This window comes from Mustela nivalis, assembly GCF_964662115.1.
Source record: "Mustela nivalis genome assembly, chromosome: 11".
NCBI classification, from domain to species: domain Eukaryota; kingdom Metazoa; phylum Chordata; class Mammalia; order Carnivora; family Mustelidae; genus Mustela; species Mustela nivalis.
In genome coordinates this window covers 93,404,733-93,422,646 of record NC_139030.1, presented here as the reverse complement: position 1 = coordinate 93,422,646, position 17,914 = coordinate 93,404,733, and the positions used below count along the sequence as shown (strand labels likewise).

Below are 17,914 nucleotides of genomic sequence, written 5' to 3'. Positions count from 1 at the left end.
CATCGCATCAGAAATCAGATTCCAATCATTCCAGCCCTTTCGCACTCTTGCTACTGGTACTTGGGCTCTTCCAACTCTGCAGCCAGCTCTTGACCTTCCTTCTTTACTGACTTGGGATTCCATGCTGGACTATCTGGGTCTGCCTCTGTGGACAGCCGTATGGGTGTTGTGTCAGAACTTGTTAAAACTGCAGGATCTCTGGCCCCATCAGAGGGGCACTTTGGAATCATTTTAAAAAGATCCCTGGGTGATTTATATGCCTAGGTGGTTAAAAAGCCCTGACCTCAATTAATTAATTAATTTCTTTTTAATAAGTTTCCCTGACTCTCCTATACTTTTACTTCCCTATCTGCACCCCCCCACCCCCATCACTCACGGAAAGGCAGTCCTGGTGAGGTTCCTTATGTTGAAATTACTTTTTTATATTTATCTCCAGGTTTAAGCTGTCTTTTGTGAGGTTTCATCTTAGCTTTCAAATCCTAGCTAGACGCTGGACCTAGCATACATTAGTAGCATAATTAATAGTTTGAAGTTCTTCAATTTAATTGCTGCACAGGCCATGAACCTAGTACTAAGGTACTAATGACTAATAGGTCGAAGAACTTCCTTTTTGAACGTTTTTGCATTTTAACTGGATTCTGGAAGGACATAGATCTAATCTAAGTCATTAATAATGCTTGTGCTGGGAGTTTTTTAGTCAGCTGAGTGAAAGTAATTTTTTGGGGGGCAGATGACTTTATGTCCTCAAATTTCCCTCCACCCCACCCATCATCAGGGTGATCCAAATGAAAGAACTCGGAGTGTTTCTGGACTGCTTGAGTGGCCTTTAAAGTGTCTTCTCCCCTGCAGGATTATCAACTCCATTATCTCCAAATAACCAGACACATGGTTCACACGAAAGACCTGGTTATTCTCGAAATTGGTGGAACAAGAAAGAGTCTGGGAGGAACAGGAATATTTGAATACATTTCCTTGTAATTGCTTGTCTCCTTCTTTCGAACCAGACTGAGTCTTCAGAGTAGGGGTGTCTCCTAGGCACACAGAATGCCCCTGCCAGGGACCTTGCATGCAGACAGAGGCATTTAATGCATTTGGGGGTAAGATGGTTTTAAAGCACTGCTCATTGCAAGTTTAAATGAAATGGCATGTTTGTAGTGTATCAACAGCGCTACCAGTTTGAATGATGCCAGCAAGAGGTACCCATGTTAATCCCTCAGTGCTAAATCCCGAGAGATTGGTATTAACCATCAACTTTCCCAGCTAGTCCCATCAGTATTTTGGGGGCTACAGGTGCCTTTCTTAATATCTCATCTCCATCAGAGAAGAGAAATTAGGCAACTGTGACACTACTTTATAAAATGATGCCGAGAGTCCTGCCTTTCCCTGCGTAGTAACTCAATGCCTCACAAATGCTTTCTCGAACATGTATTTGTAGATAGAACATTAGCTGCAGATTTAAATGTCACCATGGTTGTCATTTGCACGTGCCTGAGAAGTTAACATAATGTCGAAATGTGAAATTAAACTGGGTGACTGTGAGCAGTGGTCCTGCGAAGGTCCATTTCTCTATCCCCATTATTTCACCTCCTGGTTTATTGTGTTTGCTGCTTTCTCCCATTACTCAGGAAATTGTCAGGTGAGTCCCTGAGGATGCACAAACACCGGGTTTCTGGAAAATGGTGTTTCAGTAGTTTACATAATGGGACCAATGAAGCCAGTATGTCCTCCGTTGTAAAAAAAGCCAGTTAATTGACCCTCAGCTTTGGAAGGAAAAGGGTGCGCGTGGATGGGAAATAGAATAAGAAAGCAAATTATTAGGGGACTGACTTGCAGGTTTTTCTCAGTTTCAGTGATGCTTACAGAGAATACATGAAAATTTTAATGACACGGAGTCCACAGTGGGAACGATCTAGGGAAAAAGAAATAACAGAAGAAAATTCTTATTCTATTCAGAGAGTATACAGAGGAGACATGCAAAGTTCTTTTCTAATGTAAAGTTTGAAAAAATAAACTATAGTCGGGTAAGTCACAAGGGACGAATTAGTTCTTCAAGTTTATTTGTGCATGAGCTCACAAGTGTGCAATTTAATGTGCTTGTCAGTGTTTTCCTCCTATTTGGAGGATGAGCCAGGGAGTGGTAAAGCCAACAGCACTGGCTGGCCTTCCGCACTGCAATGCGATCCTGTGGCAAGTTAGGGCGAACGCGCCAGGCATCACTTTGCAGTTTCTGGGACGCCTCGGTGAGGCACTGTCCTCTCCACGCCTCACTGCCCGCATCTAAAGTTGTGATTACCACCATCTATATATTTGTTCATTCAAAGGAGTGAAATAAACATAACTGCGCATTTATCCTTACTATTATGAGTCATTCAAACAGCAGACTAGGGGTATGAAGGGCATTTTCATCCTATGTGCCAGAGGACAAAACCTAATTCAGGGATGAAAAGAAGTATTTTATACTTTGGCAAATCTCTGTTGTGCTAAGTGACACCACACTGCTGTGGCGTGGACACAGTTGTACGAAGTCCTGTCAGGTGATTCAGCGGAACTCTCCAACCTCTGAATATACATTTTATAATTATGCCTTATTTAATGTCTTCTTCTATTCAAAGTTCCTTTCAGAATTGGTCAACAGGGAAATTTCTAGAAGTAGGCCTATAGTTATTAACCACAGGTGGATTCTCATATGTATGAGATGGTTAACATACTGCTTTGTTCGGATCCTGACTCCATCATAATCATATTTAAAAATATTTCCCTCTAAAAACTTTTCAGAAAGTTAATGCAAATCTTATTTGACTAAACAGTGAAGAAAAAGTCGGAAACAAACCCCAGGGAATGAGAGTTATAGGGAAAAAGCCCCCATCTACCATAAAAGGAAAATATTCCTTAAGTTTAAAACAAAGCAAACAGAAAGAACATGACACATAGAGTCCTAACAAAATTTTATTGAGAACCACTAAGTGAACTCCTTTGCAGAACATAGAAATACTTATGATCCCAACCCTTCCCAGTAAATGGCAATATAAGGTGAGGGTGGGTTCCCTGAATATCCCCAACACTCTGTTTATACCTACAGGAGGGAAACAGTTCTTTCTACAGCTCAGCAATAGGCAAATGGGAGGCTCTGACCTATTTAGGGGAAGCAGAAGTGGAATCAGAAATCAGTATGAGTAATAGAGGACTGCAGATCAGTTCCAGCAGCCAAAGGAGTAGATGAATAAATGTTCACTCTCCACATTCTATATTTCCGATCAGCTAGCAGAAGGCAGGTCACTGTAAGATCAGACATAAATGAACCTGGGGACATAGGAGCCGAGTATGTCTTTCAATTCAGTTATGCAGGGAAGTGGCAATGAGAAGATAAAGTGGTTGTGGACCCACTTTTACCTCAAACTCTTCCTACCACAAAGGCTTTTGATGTCAAATAATCAGAACTGACACCAAAGATGAGAAGGAAACCAGTCACTCTAAGGATGAAAGACCAAAGCTCAATGGGGCAGACGGAAATGGCTGAGATAACGTTCACACTACTGACATGATGAAAAGTTAACTTCTGTAATGCGTCCTCACTACGGGAGCAGAAACACACGGCGAGATGGATGAACACAGCTCACCAACGTCTAAGGTCTTACTCCTAGTCTCTGCATGGGGAGAGAAGAGATCCTATGGAGTTTTCTGGGGAAGCAACTTTTGCGAAGGATTTTTTAATCAAAAAAAAAAAAATGAAGAAGAAGAAGAAGATGAAAATAGCTGAGGGAGAATGATATAACAGAAATATAACTGCAGTGATGCCACTTCCTTTTAAAACTAAGAAAACTGGCATAAAAGTTTCTCAGTTTCCATCACGGTGTTAGGGAATTGGTCTTAATTTTATAGGTTTTGCTTGAGTTTAAAAGCCTATCAAATTTTCTTACCTCTTAACTATAAAGAAAACAATGGCATGAACAGAAAATTCTGCCAGTTTAATAAGTCCTAAAAAGCTAAATAAAAAAAAATGAAACCTGAATTGTGTTTGTATTGATGAATTTGTTAATGGATGGGTGGCAGTAGTTAAATTGCCATGTAAGTATTAACAAGAATCTTATTCAAAATGTTCTTGCTGCCTTGAAGTCTTCCCTGGGTTCAATTAATCACGATGTTTGGAGATGCACTGTGATTAAGTTTCCTCTGGCTAAGAGAAAGTGTGTTTTGCCTCTTTCCCTTGGTTAGTAATTATAGTAGCTAAAAGTACAGGCACAGCATAGTTAAGACATTTAACTAAACTAAATGGGTTTTATTCTTTCATGTTGGACACCCAGCCCAAGGCAAATTAGCTTTACTATAAATGCCACCACTGCTCATCGGAAATGTCTGGAAGAAAGGCACAGCTGACCAGCACTTCCGACATCTGAGAGGCACAAGGTTAGCCCAACTGGTGCGAGTCACAGAGAAATAAGCTGATCCTAGGAACTGAGCAGTGGGCTGTTTTTTTCAGATCCTTCTGTTGGTAGCCTTAAAAAGGTCAGAAATTTCCAATAATATAAACTATTTTGGTGCTGATTATGAAATAATATGGAACTATTATCCATAGGAACCAACATATACCCAGTGGGATTTGGTTCAAAGTTAAAATAAAAATAGCATGCTTTTGAGACCAAGAAAGCCATGAAATAGGCACACTTAAAATTCTTAGACCCTGTTTTGCAAAGCTGCAAAATGTTCTAAAATCAGCTGAAATTGACAGAAAGGATGAAACCAGCCTGGGAAAGGCAGCAAAGGAAGGAAGGGGAGGGGAAGCTGACTGAGCCGGACCTTTATACAGAATGGAAGCACCAGGCATCCCTCAGCTACCATATAAATACCGGAGCCCGAGGGCTCAGAAACTGAGGAAGTTAAGCCTAGGAAACGCAGAGAGATAGGATCTATTTATTCTAAACATTTTCACTGGCTAATACCTCCTAAGTAAACAGCATTTCTAAGGAAAGCTTAGTGTTTTGGCTCAAGTTATTGGCTACGGAGGCCTCCTTCCCCTTTAAAAAAGATGCAGAAGCACTGTACTACTTAGTGAACAAACAAACATCCAGAGAGACTGAAAAGAAGGGAAATATCTTACGGCTTGTACCAAAGAGCGAGCACTGAAAGCACAGTCATTGCCAAGGAAGTAAAGCACGGGTCAAAGTTTAGAAGGTCGGGTGGACAGGGTGGACTGAAACCCCAAGTCACATTCACGAACAGGAAACTCCGTCTCCCGATCTTACACTAATTCCAAAGAACAAACAAATTTAAATAAATAGTTCAAAAATACACTCGCTTCATTTAGAAAAAAACTATTAATAAACTTTTTGTTAGCTTATCTTGAAACTAACCTTCAAATCAGAATTTTCAAAACCACCATAGCATTTTAGAACTTTTTGATAAAAATGTTGACTTACAGAACCTGGACTCTTTACTACCACGAGGAAGCAGATCTGAAAGTATCTTTATCGCTAGTTAAACCAGTATTGTGAATTTGAAAAACAGTATTTGGGTTCTTAAACCAGTCTGCAACTCTTGCAACTTTTGTCTCAGAAGCATACAGTTAATATTTTTGTTCCCCTTCACAATGAACCACCTAGAGAAAAACAGTCATAAAACTGTCTGCACTACTGGAGGAAAAATACTATAAAGGTGTAGGGCAATACCCGCCAATAACCATATATTTATCTTTATCTACATTTAGTTTCCTTTAAACATTTTTTGAACAGCAACAGATAGTTATATTCAATAAGCTTAAGTAAGAAATTTCCTTTAAGTTCTGAAAAATATATATCCCTATGCCCTCAAAACACTGTACATAACACTCATCCTTACCTTTAGGAAGAAATTGAGGTTAAAGTTAAAACATTTCCTTGGATACTTTTAAGTAAAAGTAAATGACAGACAAAAGGAACTGAAGACAAGTTCTGGAAAAAAAAAACAACAACCAAAAAACCCAAGTCAAGTAAATGGAGTACACGGTTTGACTCTGTTTCCTTGAAAAGCAATGGAAGCACTCAGGCCAGGTTTGACATACAGAAAGAGTCATGCAATGAGTTGCAGGGGGCAGGTTTTCCTTTTATAGTTCAAACGCAGGGAACCTGGCTTTTGTGGGCACGAGGAGGTCAGCCAGGAAATAGATTGTTCCAGCCATTCCTGAAGGAAGAAAAAGAGGCAGAAGTTATTACACTAATGAGTGTTCTGTCGCATCAACAGCATTGTGACACTTATGGCAAGGGTTTCAACACAAGGGGCGTCTGCCTGGATTTATATATGCTGCAGGTCAACACCAGATCACCAGCGTGCTCAGTCTCTCTGTCCGGGCGGAAGACAGGAAGGAGAGCTGAACCAGAGAAGTTCAAGGCGCAGCCCTGCCATTGATCATCCGTCAGCCCACTTCCCTGTCGGAGCTTCAGTACCTTCATTTGTGACATAAGGACAATGGTGCGTGTATGTTTTTGCTGACATGATTTACGATGGCATCTGCGAAACGCCAAGCATGTGCTTGGCTTCACAGATGGTAGTCATCATTACGACCGCTGGTATTAGGTCTGAGAGAGTCCATGTACTACTTGACTTTTAATATTGAGTTTTCATATTAAGAAGGAAAGAAGTAGTTTAAGAAATGATTATAAAATTAATTTGTTGATAAAGCTCTAATTCAAATTCATTGATTACCAAGCAGAGAAGGAGACGCTGACATTACAAGGCAACTAAGTAAACGTGTGGAAAATACCTTCGAAGAGGGAGAAGGGGGTGTCCGGCGTCCTGCAACCGTGTTCTCCGTAATCTAAGCACCACTCAGCAAACTGAAAGTGAGACCAAGGTAAGTTACTGTAGTGACTCCTTCCAGAGACCCCCAAATGTGGATAGAGATTATCCCTAAGAATTACTTTGCAAAGTATCTTCAAGGCAGAAAAAAGGGGCTGATACAGAGAAACAGATGGTCTGAAAGAGGATGAAGCGAAGGAGAGAGGAATGTGATGTGCTACCTGAGCCACTGTCTCCCAGGTCATGAAAGCAGAACTTGTTTCTTTTGTCCACCCATAAATGCTGCTGAGTAGAACTGGGTCCTTATACAAGAAGGCGGATTCAATGGAACGGTTTTGGAAGGCTTTTCTTAGGTGTTCCACAGACTCATGATGGTTTAAAAGATGAATGAATCCCATCGGATTGAACCAGAGCCCCTTCTACGGTCTCCCGGGGGAAGGTGTTTTCTTTCTGACAGGGCTGATGCCTACCTTACAGGCTCTGTACAGGTACTTCTTGTCCTGAGTGAGGTTATAGAGTGTGAGAAAGGCGTAGGCGTTCCCCGCAGTGCCATGGCACAGGCCATAGCCCTTCCTTAGCAGCCCGTACTGCCAGATCAGGTCACCACACTGGTAGGCGTCGTTGAGATACCGTTCCTCTCGGAACACCTGCAGAGCCAAGGGCAAGTCTTATGACAAGCCGTATGAAAGAAGGTTCTATTGACATTCCTTCCTGATGGAAAAGGAGGGTGAGGGCGGAAGGGAGGGGAGATGGAGGTAGCTTGGCGAGAAAGAACAAGGCATTCAGAGCCAGAGAGATGGGTCCTGTCAGTGGGGATGAATTACAAAACTTCACGAGCTTTGCTTTTTTTGCTTTTAAATAACTGCACACGACCTGGCCTGTGCCATCTACATTTTATGTGCGGTCTGTGCTTCCAGATAGAGGTCTTACTAGAGAAGTAGCATTATTTTACTTGTGACTTGCTATTATCATTAGTTACTTTCCAAAGGACCACATGTTATCTTCTCTGGTTAACAATAATGCCCTTCACCATTAGGACATTTCTTTACAAACTGGAGAAGAAACTGTTTAGAAAATTGATTACAAAATTGAATTTGACTATAACATACTATACTTTGTCAGAAAAATAGAGCTATACCTTTATAATCTTCTATATATTGATCAAAGACTCAAGAAATATTCTGAGTAGACATTTCTAATATCTCATTGCAAACTAAGTGTTCTTAAAAGGAGAATGAGACAGTTTAAAAAGTTTTTCCATATATCCAACTTACTGCAAGTAAAATTTGATATACTAAAAGCTTATTTAGAATATGACATGCAATGCTTGTTTATAGTTTATAGATTTATAATTTGTAGATCTGGCACTAATGGACACAGATATCTTGGTTTACTTCTATTTTTTTTTTTTCTTTCAAATAAAACCTTTTTCTTCTCGGGTTATGGCTCTGCCATAGCATGCTTTTTAAAAACAATATTTGCATTTCTCTTGTTATAGCAAAATAAAGAAAATAAAAAAATTACAATTTTAATCACTTGATGTATATAATTCAGTGGCATTCATGACCTTCACAATTTTGCATAATCATTACCACTATTTCCAGAACATTTTCATCACCCCTATTTGGAGTGATGAAATTTAATTACCCATTAAATGATAATGCACCCCCACCCCAGCACCAATCCCTGGTAACTTCTCTTCTACGTTCTGTATGAATTTGCCTACTCTACATACCGCATTCTAACCATCACACCATATAAATGGAACCATGCATTATTTGTCCTTTAGCACCTGGCTTATTTCACTTAACATACTATTTCCAAGGTTCATGCATGTTGCAGTATGGGTCAGAAGTTCCTTCTTTCGTACGGCTCAATAATATTCCACTGTAGATATGTATATGGACACACACCACATTTTGTCTATCCATTCATCTGTGCATGGACACTTGAACCGTTTCCACCTTTTGGCCACTGTGAACAATGCTGCTGTGGAACATCTCTGTAACATCTATACAAATCCTTGTGTTTAATCTTTTGGGTATATATACCTTGGAGTTGAATTGCTGAATCACATATTAATTCTATGTTTATTTTTTAAGGAACTACCAAACTCTCTTCTATGGCAGCTACATCATTTTACAATCCTATCAGCAATGCACAAGAAAGATTTTTTTTTTAAAAGATGTGTTTATTTATTTGTGAGAGAGACAGCAAGAGAGAAAGTGTGGTAGGGAGGAGCAGAGGGAGAGGAAGACAGAAACTTTAGCAGACTCTGTGCCGAGTGCGGAGCCTGATGGGGGGCTTGATCTCCTGACCCTGAGATCATGAGCTGAAACCAAGAGTTGGACACTTAATCAACTGTGCCACCCAGGTGCCCCAATACAGTATTTTTTGTTTGTTTGTTTGTTTTTTAGGAAGCAGGCTCCATCTCACAACCCTGAGATTATAACCTGAACAGAGATCAAGAGACACTTGACCAACTAAGCCACCACCCATGTGCTCAAGAAAGGTTCTATTTTTTTTTTTTTTTAAGATTTTATTTACTTATTTGACAGAGAGAGATCACAAGTAGACAGAGAGGCAGGCAGAGAGGGAGAGGGAAGCAGGCTCCCTGCTGAGCAGAGAGCCAGATGCGGGGCTCGATCCCATGAGATCATGACCTAAGCCAAATGCATAGGCTTAACCCACTGAGCCACCCAGGTGCCCCGAAAGGTTCTATTTTTAATTGAACTTCTGGGATACTTATCTTGGCTCTGCCAGTGATGTTATGATCTGGGCTATTCTACTGTTAGTGGAACAGTCTCCTGATCTATGAAGTAGTTTCTGCCCTCATGCAGATGGATACTATGAGAATGAATTATAATCCATTTAGCAAAGTGATTGCAGGTCCAACAAATAATTTACCTATTGCTCCTTTAAAGATTATGCATAAAAAACAATTTTAAGTTACAGAATTTTAGGTTACATTTTCCAATTTGTTTTGAAAATGAGAAAATTCACAGTACCTTATAGGCCTGGATGAGCATGTAGATCACTCCAGGTGAACCGTGACACCAATGGACTAGAAGATCTCGATTATCATCCACACAAGGAGGGTAATTGCCGGAAGGAAATTTCAGCTGGCAGACATAATCTACACTGGGCTTGACCAAATTTTGTAACTTCACATGGTTCACTTGAAGGCTGGGCTAAAAAACGAGAAAGGGAATTATTAGTTCTGCTAAAGCAAAGAGATCTTCCTAAACCCCAGGGATAAGTTGTGTATGTAGGTGTGTTTTAAAAAGAGGGTGACAGTGAGGGGGTGGGAGAGGCAGAGGGAGAGAGAAAATTAATCCTAAACAGACTTCAACCCAGCATGGACCCCGACACAGGGCTTGATCGCATGACCCTGAGATCATGACCTGAGCTAAAATCAAGAATCGGATGCCTAACCAACTGAGCCACCCAGGTGCCCTCTGGGATTAGTGTTAAGCCAGAAAGGTAACATGATCAAAAGGAACTAGAAGTCATTAAAAGGTTTTGGATTCCATTCCAATATTTTTTTTTAACCTATTGGAACGTACTAAAATTAGGCTATGCATTAATTCTTGGGACTTTATGTACATACTATTTTTCAGTATTTATCACTGTATACATACATATAAATAATTTCCCGAAGTCAATGCATGTGCACAAGAGATGTTTCCTAAGGTTTTACTACCTTAGGCATACTTTATTTTTTCTTTTTAATAGGCTCCGCACCCAGTATGGAGCCTAATGCAGGGCTTGAACTCACGATCAAGACCTGAGCTGGGATCAAGAGTCAGATGCTTAACCAACTGAACCACCCAGATCATACTTTAAATACCTCAATACCTCAATCATACTTTAAAAGCCACAAAGAGCTGCTGCATTCGGCAATGTAAATACAACTTTCATTTTTACGTTTAGAGAAGTGGTAGATGTTTCCAATAAAACGGGAAGCTAGTAAGTCAGGAGACCTGGAATCTAGATCCCAAACTGTGTGTTTCTAGATTAAGCCTTTCTGCAGAGGATTTGGGACTGATATTTGTGCAGGATTATTTTTATACAATGATGTACAGATTTACAGGATGCACTAACATACGGCATTTGAGCCATTTTTTTTTTTTTTTAAAGAATTTGGTCCTCTTTTTTTTTTTTTTTTTTTTTTAAGATTTATTAATTTGAGAGAGACAGCAAGTCGCAAGCACAGGGGTAGGGGCAGAGGGAGAGGGAGAATCTCAAGCAGACTCCCGGTTGAGCGCAGAGCCCGGCATGAGATCATGACCTGAGCCAAAAGCAAGAGCTGGACACTCAGCCAACTGAACCACCCAGGCACTCAGGAGGCTCCCTGAGCCTCCGTTTTTGATATAATGATTTAGTTTCTCCTCTTGGTCCAGTACTTAATTCAATGCACAGCTTATATCTTCAAATAACAAATTCAAAGTATTGGCCCTGTCAGGTGGGGGGGGTGAGCACGTTGGGTAAGGGGGTAGCCCATGGTGTGACGCACGGGGACTGAAAGGGCACTGAGTTCTATAGGGCATATACAGATTTTACTCTACCCAGAGAGTACTGTTTCAGCTCAGTTGAAAATGCTAGAATAGAATGAGTTGATTTTCCTCAAATTTGCAGGAATTATCCAAAACAGGCTACAAATTATATATATATATATATTTTTTTTTAAAGATTTTATTTATTTGACAGGCAGAGATCACAAGTAGGCAGAGAGGCAGGCAGAGAGAAAGACAGAGAGGGAAGCAGGCTTCCTGCTGAGCAGAGAGCCCGATGCGGGACTCGATCCCAGGACCCTGAGATCATGACCTGAGCTGAAGGCAGCGGCTTAACCCACTGAGCCACCCAGGCGCCCCAAAATATATTTTTTTAAAAGATTTTATTTATTTATTTGATAGAGAGAGATCACAAGTAGACAGAGAGGCAGGCAGAGAGAGAGGAAGGGAAGCAAGCTCCCTGCTGAGCAGAGAGCCCGATGCGGGACTCGATCCCAGGACTCTGAGATCATGACCTGAGCTGAAGGCAGCGGCTTAAACCACTGAGCCACCTAGGCACCCCAATAATATATTTTTTTAAAGATTTTATTTATTTATTTGACAGAGAGAGATCACAGTAGACAGAGAGTCAGGCAGAGAGAGAGAGGGAAGCAGGTTCCCCGCTGAGCAGAGTCCATTCAGGACTCGATTCCAGGACCTTGAGATCATGACCTGAGCGGAAGGCAGCGGCTTAACCCACTGAGCCACCCAGGCACACCTACAAATAATATTTTATGTTTAAGATATTATGATAAAACATAATACTATGTTTTATGTTTAATATTTTTATTTATGTTTATGATATGTAAGTACCTACCAGAATGGATTATTATTTAATTTTAATAATTTAATTTAATAATTAATTTATTTAATTTTAATGGTTAAATCATCTCAAATAGACAACAATCTGCCAATGGAAAACTCAGAACATAGGTTTCCAGATTTCTCACTGCCACCAAAAGGAGGCAGCTGGAAGTAAGAGGACTCCTCGTGACCTGCTTCAATGCAAGGTCATGAGGGTGCCCAGCCACCTTGAAACTGCAGAATACATGAATTCCCCTTTCCTGAAAACTCAAGAATATATATTTACTTCTGGAAATACAGAGCCAGTGAAGGTTTATGCCAGAAAAATAAAGGAGTCTATGTCTGAATTGTCAAAACCCTTCATTATAAAACTCCTAATTGAGAAGTGCAGAACAAATACAAAAGTTGGTCTCTTACTGCCACTAACACTCAAAGTGTGACTCTGCATTCAAAAGCAATAATAACCTTGAGTTTTTCAGCTTCGTTGTCATTGTTTAGTTATAGGGAGATGGAGGTCTGACATTGATTTTGCATTATTGCAGCCGGCTACTCAACCAGCTAATAGTATGTATATCCGAGCACTCATGTTGAACACATTAATGAAACACTTTTCTTTATGCTGCATTGTACTTTGGGAAGGTGAGGGGGGCACCTCTGCTGCCATTAAAAATCAATTTTCTTTTGCTATGAATTCTTATTCACGAGTGCCATTTCTCTTTAAAGAGAGCTAAATAAGCCAATGGAAATGATACTCTCATGAGAAGTCCTCTTCTGACCTCCCCTACCAGGTTATGCTTGCTGCAGTAAATCCTACTACTGTCCTTAGACTGTGTGACTTTGGCTGATGTCTCCCAAGGGTATTAGATCCAAAGAATGGCTGGGTATAGCACATTCAGCTATTTTTCAGGTAAGTTACACAAAATCCATTGAAAAGGCTCTGTGACTTTGCTCTCCAAGTGAGCCGTAGGCAACATATGCTCATTTGTTTTCTATTGATTTTGTTCTTACTTTTGGAATTTGTTTCACTGGGTGGTGTCTAATGATATGCAACAATATTAATTCAAGGCATTTGCTAAAAGAGCAGAGCAGAGCAGAGCAGAGCAGAAGGCACTTCATGTAGAAGGATAGGTCCAAACACTTCAGTCTGCAAAGCGGCACGAGGCAGACAAGTACGGTCACCTACAAATCAGACATCATTCCACGGCACAGTGCCTTTTATGTTTATACACTTAAAAATGTGCTCTGGCCTATATTGCCCTTGTTTGTCGAGGCCAGAAAATTGCAGACAGAATAAAAAACCAGAGGGGGAGCCCCGATGCTCTCCCCCTGGCCAGGAGAGTCACCAAGCGCATTTCTCAGTTTTACCATCTTCACCTCTTACCTGCATCAGGAAGTAATAAATTCCCGCCAGGCCATGAGCGGCCCCCACGTAATATTCTTGGTACCACTCATACATCAGTGGAGTCTTTGCTGTGAAGTTTCTCTTTCTGGCTAGGGTTTCTCCAGAGGTTAAGACCGTTTCACAGATCTATAGGGAGAAAACCAATCAAATAATGAGAATCAAAATAAAAATCTTCCCGCTGGAGGTAAGGAATTTTTGCTAAGAGTTATGGAGAACATGGTGAATCAGACGGGATCTTCTGGCCATGGACGGGCACAGTTTAATTCCACACTCAGAAAGCAGGGGTGCCTGTATTCCGCTTAAAAGAGGGAGATACAGAAATTCTGAACTTTACTAGAGCTTGTGAGAATTCACTTGACAGAGGAAAGCATGAATTGCTTCAGGCACGAAAGGAGACATCTCCATCTGGGAGGTGAAACCTGGCCTCAAATGGAGACAGCTGGGCCTCTTGCTCCCCAGTCACTCTCTAAGTGTTTCCAACAGCACTCAGCCTGACGCTGTCGGCTCTCTGATCCCACCTGACCTTTAGAAGCCAACACACACACCTTCCTTCTACCTGGGGTATGCTAACTGGAGAACCAAAACCGAGAGTTCAGGCAGATAACAACTGGGATCCTATCAAAACTCCAAAAAGCACAAAAATGTGGTACCTGCTGAATATGGCTTTGAGGAATCTTTTCCACGCCGAAGTTCTTATTCACAAAGAGAAGAGCATAGATGTAGCCCATTCGTCCATAGAGCACTTCATTTGGAGCATGAAGGTCAATCTTATTTAGGTGAATTAGCCTTGCAATAAAAATACATGTCTAAGATAACTTGGAAGGGACTGGGTAGTGGGAGATACTTGAAATGGTACATTTAAAAAATACACACACACAAAAATATATATTTAGGTATTATCATTAAATTATTATTTTATTTTTTTAAGATTTTATTTTAAAGATTTTATTTATTTGAGAGAGAGAGAGAGTGAGAGAGAGCAGGGTAAGTGGCAGAGGGCAAGGGAGATACAGACTCCCTGTTGAGCAGGGAGTCGGATGTGGGGCTCGATCCCAGAACCCCAGGATCATGACCTGATGCGAAGACAGACGCTTAACCGACTGAGCCACCCAGGCTCCCCACTATTACAGTTAATCACTTTAAATATATTAAAATTAATTTATACATAAAAGGCAAATATTTTCATACATTTGTATTATTAATTATATTCCATACATTAAGTGGGCTGAGACAGACTGCAAAGGGTAAATTAACTCTCAACCACATTTTTCTTCCGGTCACAATGGAACTGACAAATTCGAAGACTAAGAGTAGGCATGTGTGGCCGTGGTTAAATGGCTCCTCCCTAGCTCCTTCTGGAGGCGTGTGCTAAGACCAGCAGCAGGGGTCAGAGGAACTAAAAACTGCTGCCCGATACAGCATTTAGTCTGGAGAAACCACTCCGTCAACTCAACGGGTCATCTAGTTCCGTAAAATGAAAAGCCTGCAGCACCCCAGTTACCTCCTTTTTTGGTTTATTTCTTAATGTGCCCTTAGGCCTACATGAAATGTCTGTATGGTAGCCTGATCTACCCTAAAACAGGCAAACGGCACAGAGGTATCAGTCAGCCTCCCCTGTCTGCCTAGTCTCCCCTTTCCAGTCCTCCTTTTCAGAAATAACCATGGTTACCAAATTCTCGGACGCTCCTAGGATTACTTTATGCACATGTAAGCAATAATATGCACATCTATAAAAAATCTCTCTCCAGATGTTCTGTGGCTTGCTGTGCAACAACATGTCTTGACAAACATTCTATACCAGAGTAGTCTCATTCTTTATCATAGCTGCATAGTATTCCATCGAATGGCTATATTATAATTTATTAATTCTCTATTGACAGACTCAGTTCAGCTTTTCAGAAAGAGTTGTTTTTGGTTTTGGCTCCAGGTCGGCTGGTGTAGGCATACCCCAGCCTGCCTCTCCTGGTAAGCGCAGCTCTAAGACCTAGAGAGAGTGCACAGAGCAGCTGTGTAAGGACTCCAAACTGTGAACAGTAGCAGGCAGAGTGGGGATGACCAGAATTTGAAGCACCACCAAACCAGTGTTGAGTCTACCATATTTTCACATATGGTATTCTCCTGGCTTGAATTCAGAACAGCCCCAAACCTGGAAGTGGGCACCAAAGGCTGAAAGAGACAGTCCTGGAAGAAGCCCTTTAGTTCTGTCTCAAGAAAGAATGAGAAAGGGAATTCCTAATGTCAGAGAAAGTAGGTAAAGTCCTTTAGTTTTCTTTATGTTTCCTTGTCTTCTCTGTTTTCTCACAACCCGGGCCACAAGCAATCTCCTGGTCGGACCAGAAATGAAGGTGAGGAGCCCACAGAAGCCCAGTCTCTGAGGGAGGGACCCTTTCTCACAGATTGGAGCAGCTGTGGTCCCAGAAGGGTAGGGTGAACCCTCACTGCTTCACTTCTTTCTTGCTCCCCCATCATTTGGCTCCAGAAATACAGGCACAGCTGTGGGAATACTTGGCAGAGTGGGGTAACCAAAGCCCCAGGTTTCTCCTCAGAGAACCAACATGGAAGCCCCAGGAAACCAGAAAGCAGTTGAGGTTCACAGGGAAATGACGTCAGGAAAGCAACCATATCTGCAGTCTAAACTCAAAGAATGAACTTTTCTTTTTTGAGGATGGGGGTGGGGTGGGGAGGGTGTACGAAAGTAAATATGGTAAGTAGGGAAAATGACTTTGTTATTTGGATTTTTTTTTTAGAAAGAAGGTCATTGATGTAAGTTACTGGTTTTTTTTTTTTTTTAAAGAATTTTTATTTATTTATTTGACAGACAGAGATCACAAGTAGGCAGAAAGGTAGGCAGAGAGAGAAAGGGAAGCAGGCTCCTCGCCGAGGAGAGAGCCCGACGCGGGGCTCGATCCCAGGACCCCGAGATCATGACCTGAGCCGAAGGCAGCGGCTCAACCCACTGAGCCACCCAGGTGCCCCTGGATTTTTATCATACAAAATTTTGAAAGCACATCCCAATTATGTCTGAATTATCCTACATATTCAATGTGAGACCATTTAAGCTACTAAAACAATGTAATTTTTGGTGAGGCTTGACAAAATGACTCTAAGCATACTGGAAAAGTATGAGGGAAGAGCCAGAGAATTTCAGGAAAAGAGCAGTAATGAGAGGACATCAGCCCTACCAAATAATGGCTTCTTCGTCAGGTAGCTTAGGACACTAAACACACTACCTGATGACGAAGCCATTATTTGGCTGTAAAATACTCTTGTTGTCTATGTGGTAATTTTCTTCACTGTAGTAAGTATAAACAGTCCCTGTGCATGTATTTCATCTAACTTTAGTTTACGCACTAGGAATTATAAGCATATAAGCCCTATGATAAATGCGTGAAGTATCCAAAATCACACCCCTGGGGTGACTGGTTATATCTAAGTGTTCTTATCAGGAATCGCCATTCAGAGGCACCTGGCACTTCAAATAACTTTATCAAAATCTACACCAGAGGATTTGGTGAAAAAAAAATTAAAAAAATGTTAGCAGGTGGCTTTTTGTTGGTTGAATGAGTGGTGAATAGGTGGAAAGTTTGGGAGTGGCTACATATTTGATGAATAAGACCTAATAAGACTGTCTGGGCACAGTGTGGTTTTCTCTGAGCCACAAGAACAGGGCAGGAAACTACTTGTGGGTGTTTATATGGGTCTATCTTCTTCTTAATCAATGTCTGTACACTTGGTTTATTTGGGAGAATTTGGTCCACTGCTTATGTTTTCATTTTAACATACTCAGTGTTAAGGTTAGAGCTGATGGATTGGAGAGCTCCAACGGCTCATCTCTGGAGGCCACTAACAGCTACAAAAAACCAAAAACAAACAGGCAGACAAAAACCTAACAAGTGCTGCCACCAGCCTACAGCCAACAGGTACAGGGAAGAGCGTCCGGACTCACAGGAAAGGGTACTTGTGAAAGAGCAGACGGTTCCCCTCTCCCAGCCCTCCCCTCCCCTTCTGGAAGCCTGTGCGGAGGGGAGGGAAACACTCACAACTTAAAATTAAAAAGCCGCCATTTAATAACCAGAATGAGATGATTTCAGTGACTGAGCAGGGCTAACAGTTATGAAACAGATTGAGAAAAAGTTGTAAAAGTATACTTAAGGGAATTTACCCCCTGTCAGAAAAGAGAGGTGTGAAAAAGCAAGGCGGGTTGCAGTTACTGACCAAGTTCTATTATTCCTCAACAAATGGAGGCATCGCATCAAATTGGTTAAATACGCATGGTTTTTCTTCTATAAATATAAGCATTAAACTCACGATGGAATAGTGGTTATTTTAGGAATAGGGACACGGTGGCTAAAAGTTACTTTTCGTTCTCTTGTATACTTTGAGTTTT

General features: G+C 41.1%; 1 protein-coding gene across 6 annotated transcripts in view; it reads right to left on the bottom strand.

Moving 5' to 3' along the window:
* Positions 1-2,928: 2,928 nt before the first annotated feature.
* LANCL1 (LanC like glutathione S-transferase 1) overlaps positions 2,929-17,914 on the bottom strand; it is a 38,463-nt gene continuing 23,477 nt past the window's right edge. For all 6 annotated transcript variants that reach the window (XM_082691576.1, XM_082691579.1, XM_082691577.1 and 3 more), the window contains 6 exons: positions 14,178-14,313; positions 13,507-13,653; positions 9,777-9,959; positions 7,239-7,415; positions 6,734-6,806; positions 2,929-6,153 (listed from right to left, as the gene is read on the bottom strand). In XM_082691576.1, the coding sequence (XP_082547702.1) occupies positions 6,077-6,153; positions 6,734-6,806; positions 7,239-7,415; positions 9,777-9,959; positions 13,507-13,653; positions 14,178-14,313 (793 nt within the window). In that variant the 3' untranslated portion in view covers positions 2,929-6,076. The remainder of the gene's footprint in view (positions 6,154-6,733; positions 6,807-7,238; positions 7,416-9,776; positions 9,960-13,506; positions 13,654-14,177; positions 14,314-17,914) is intronic.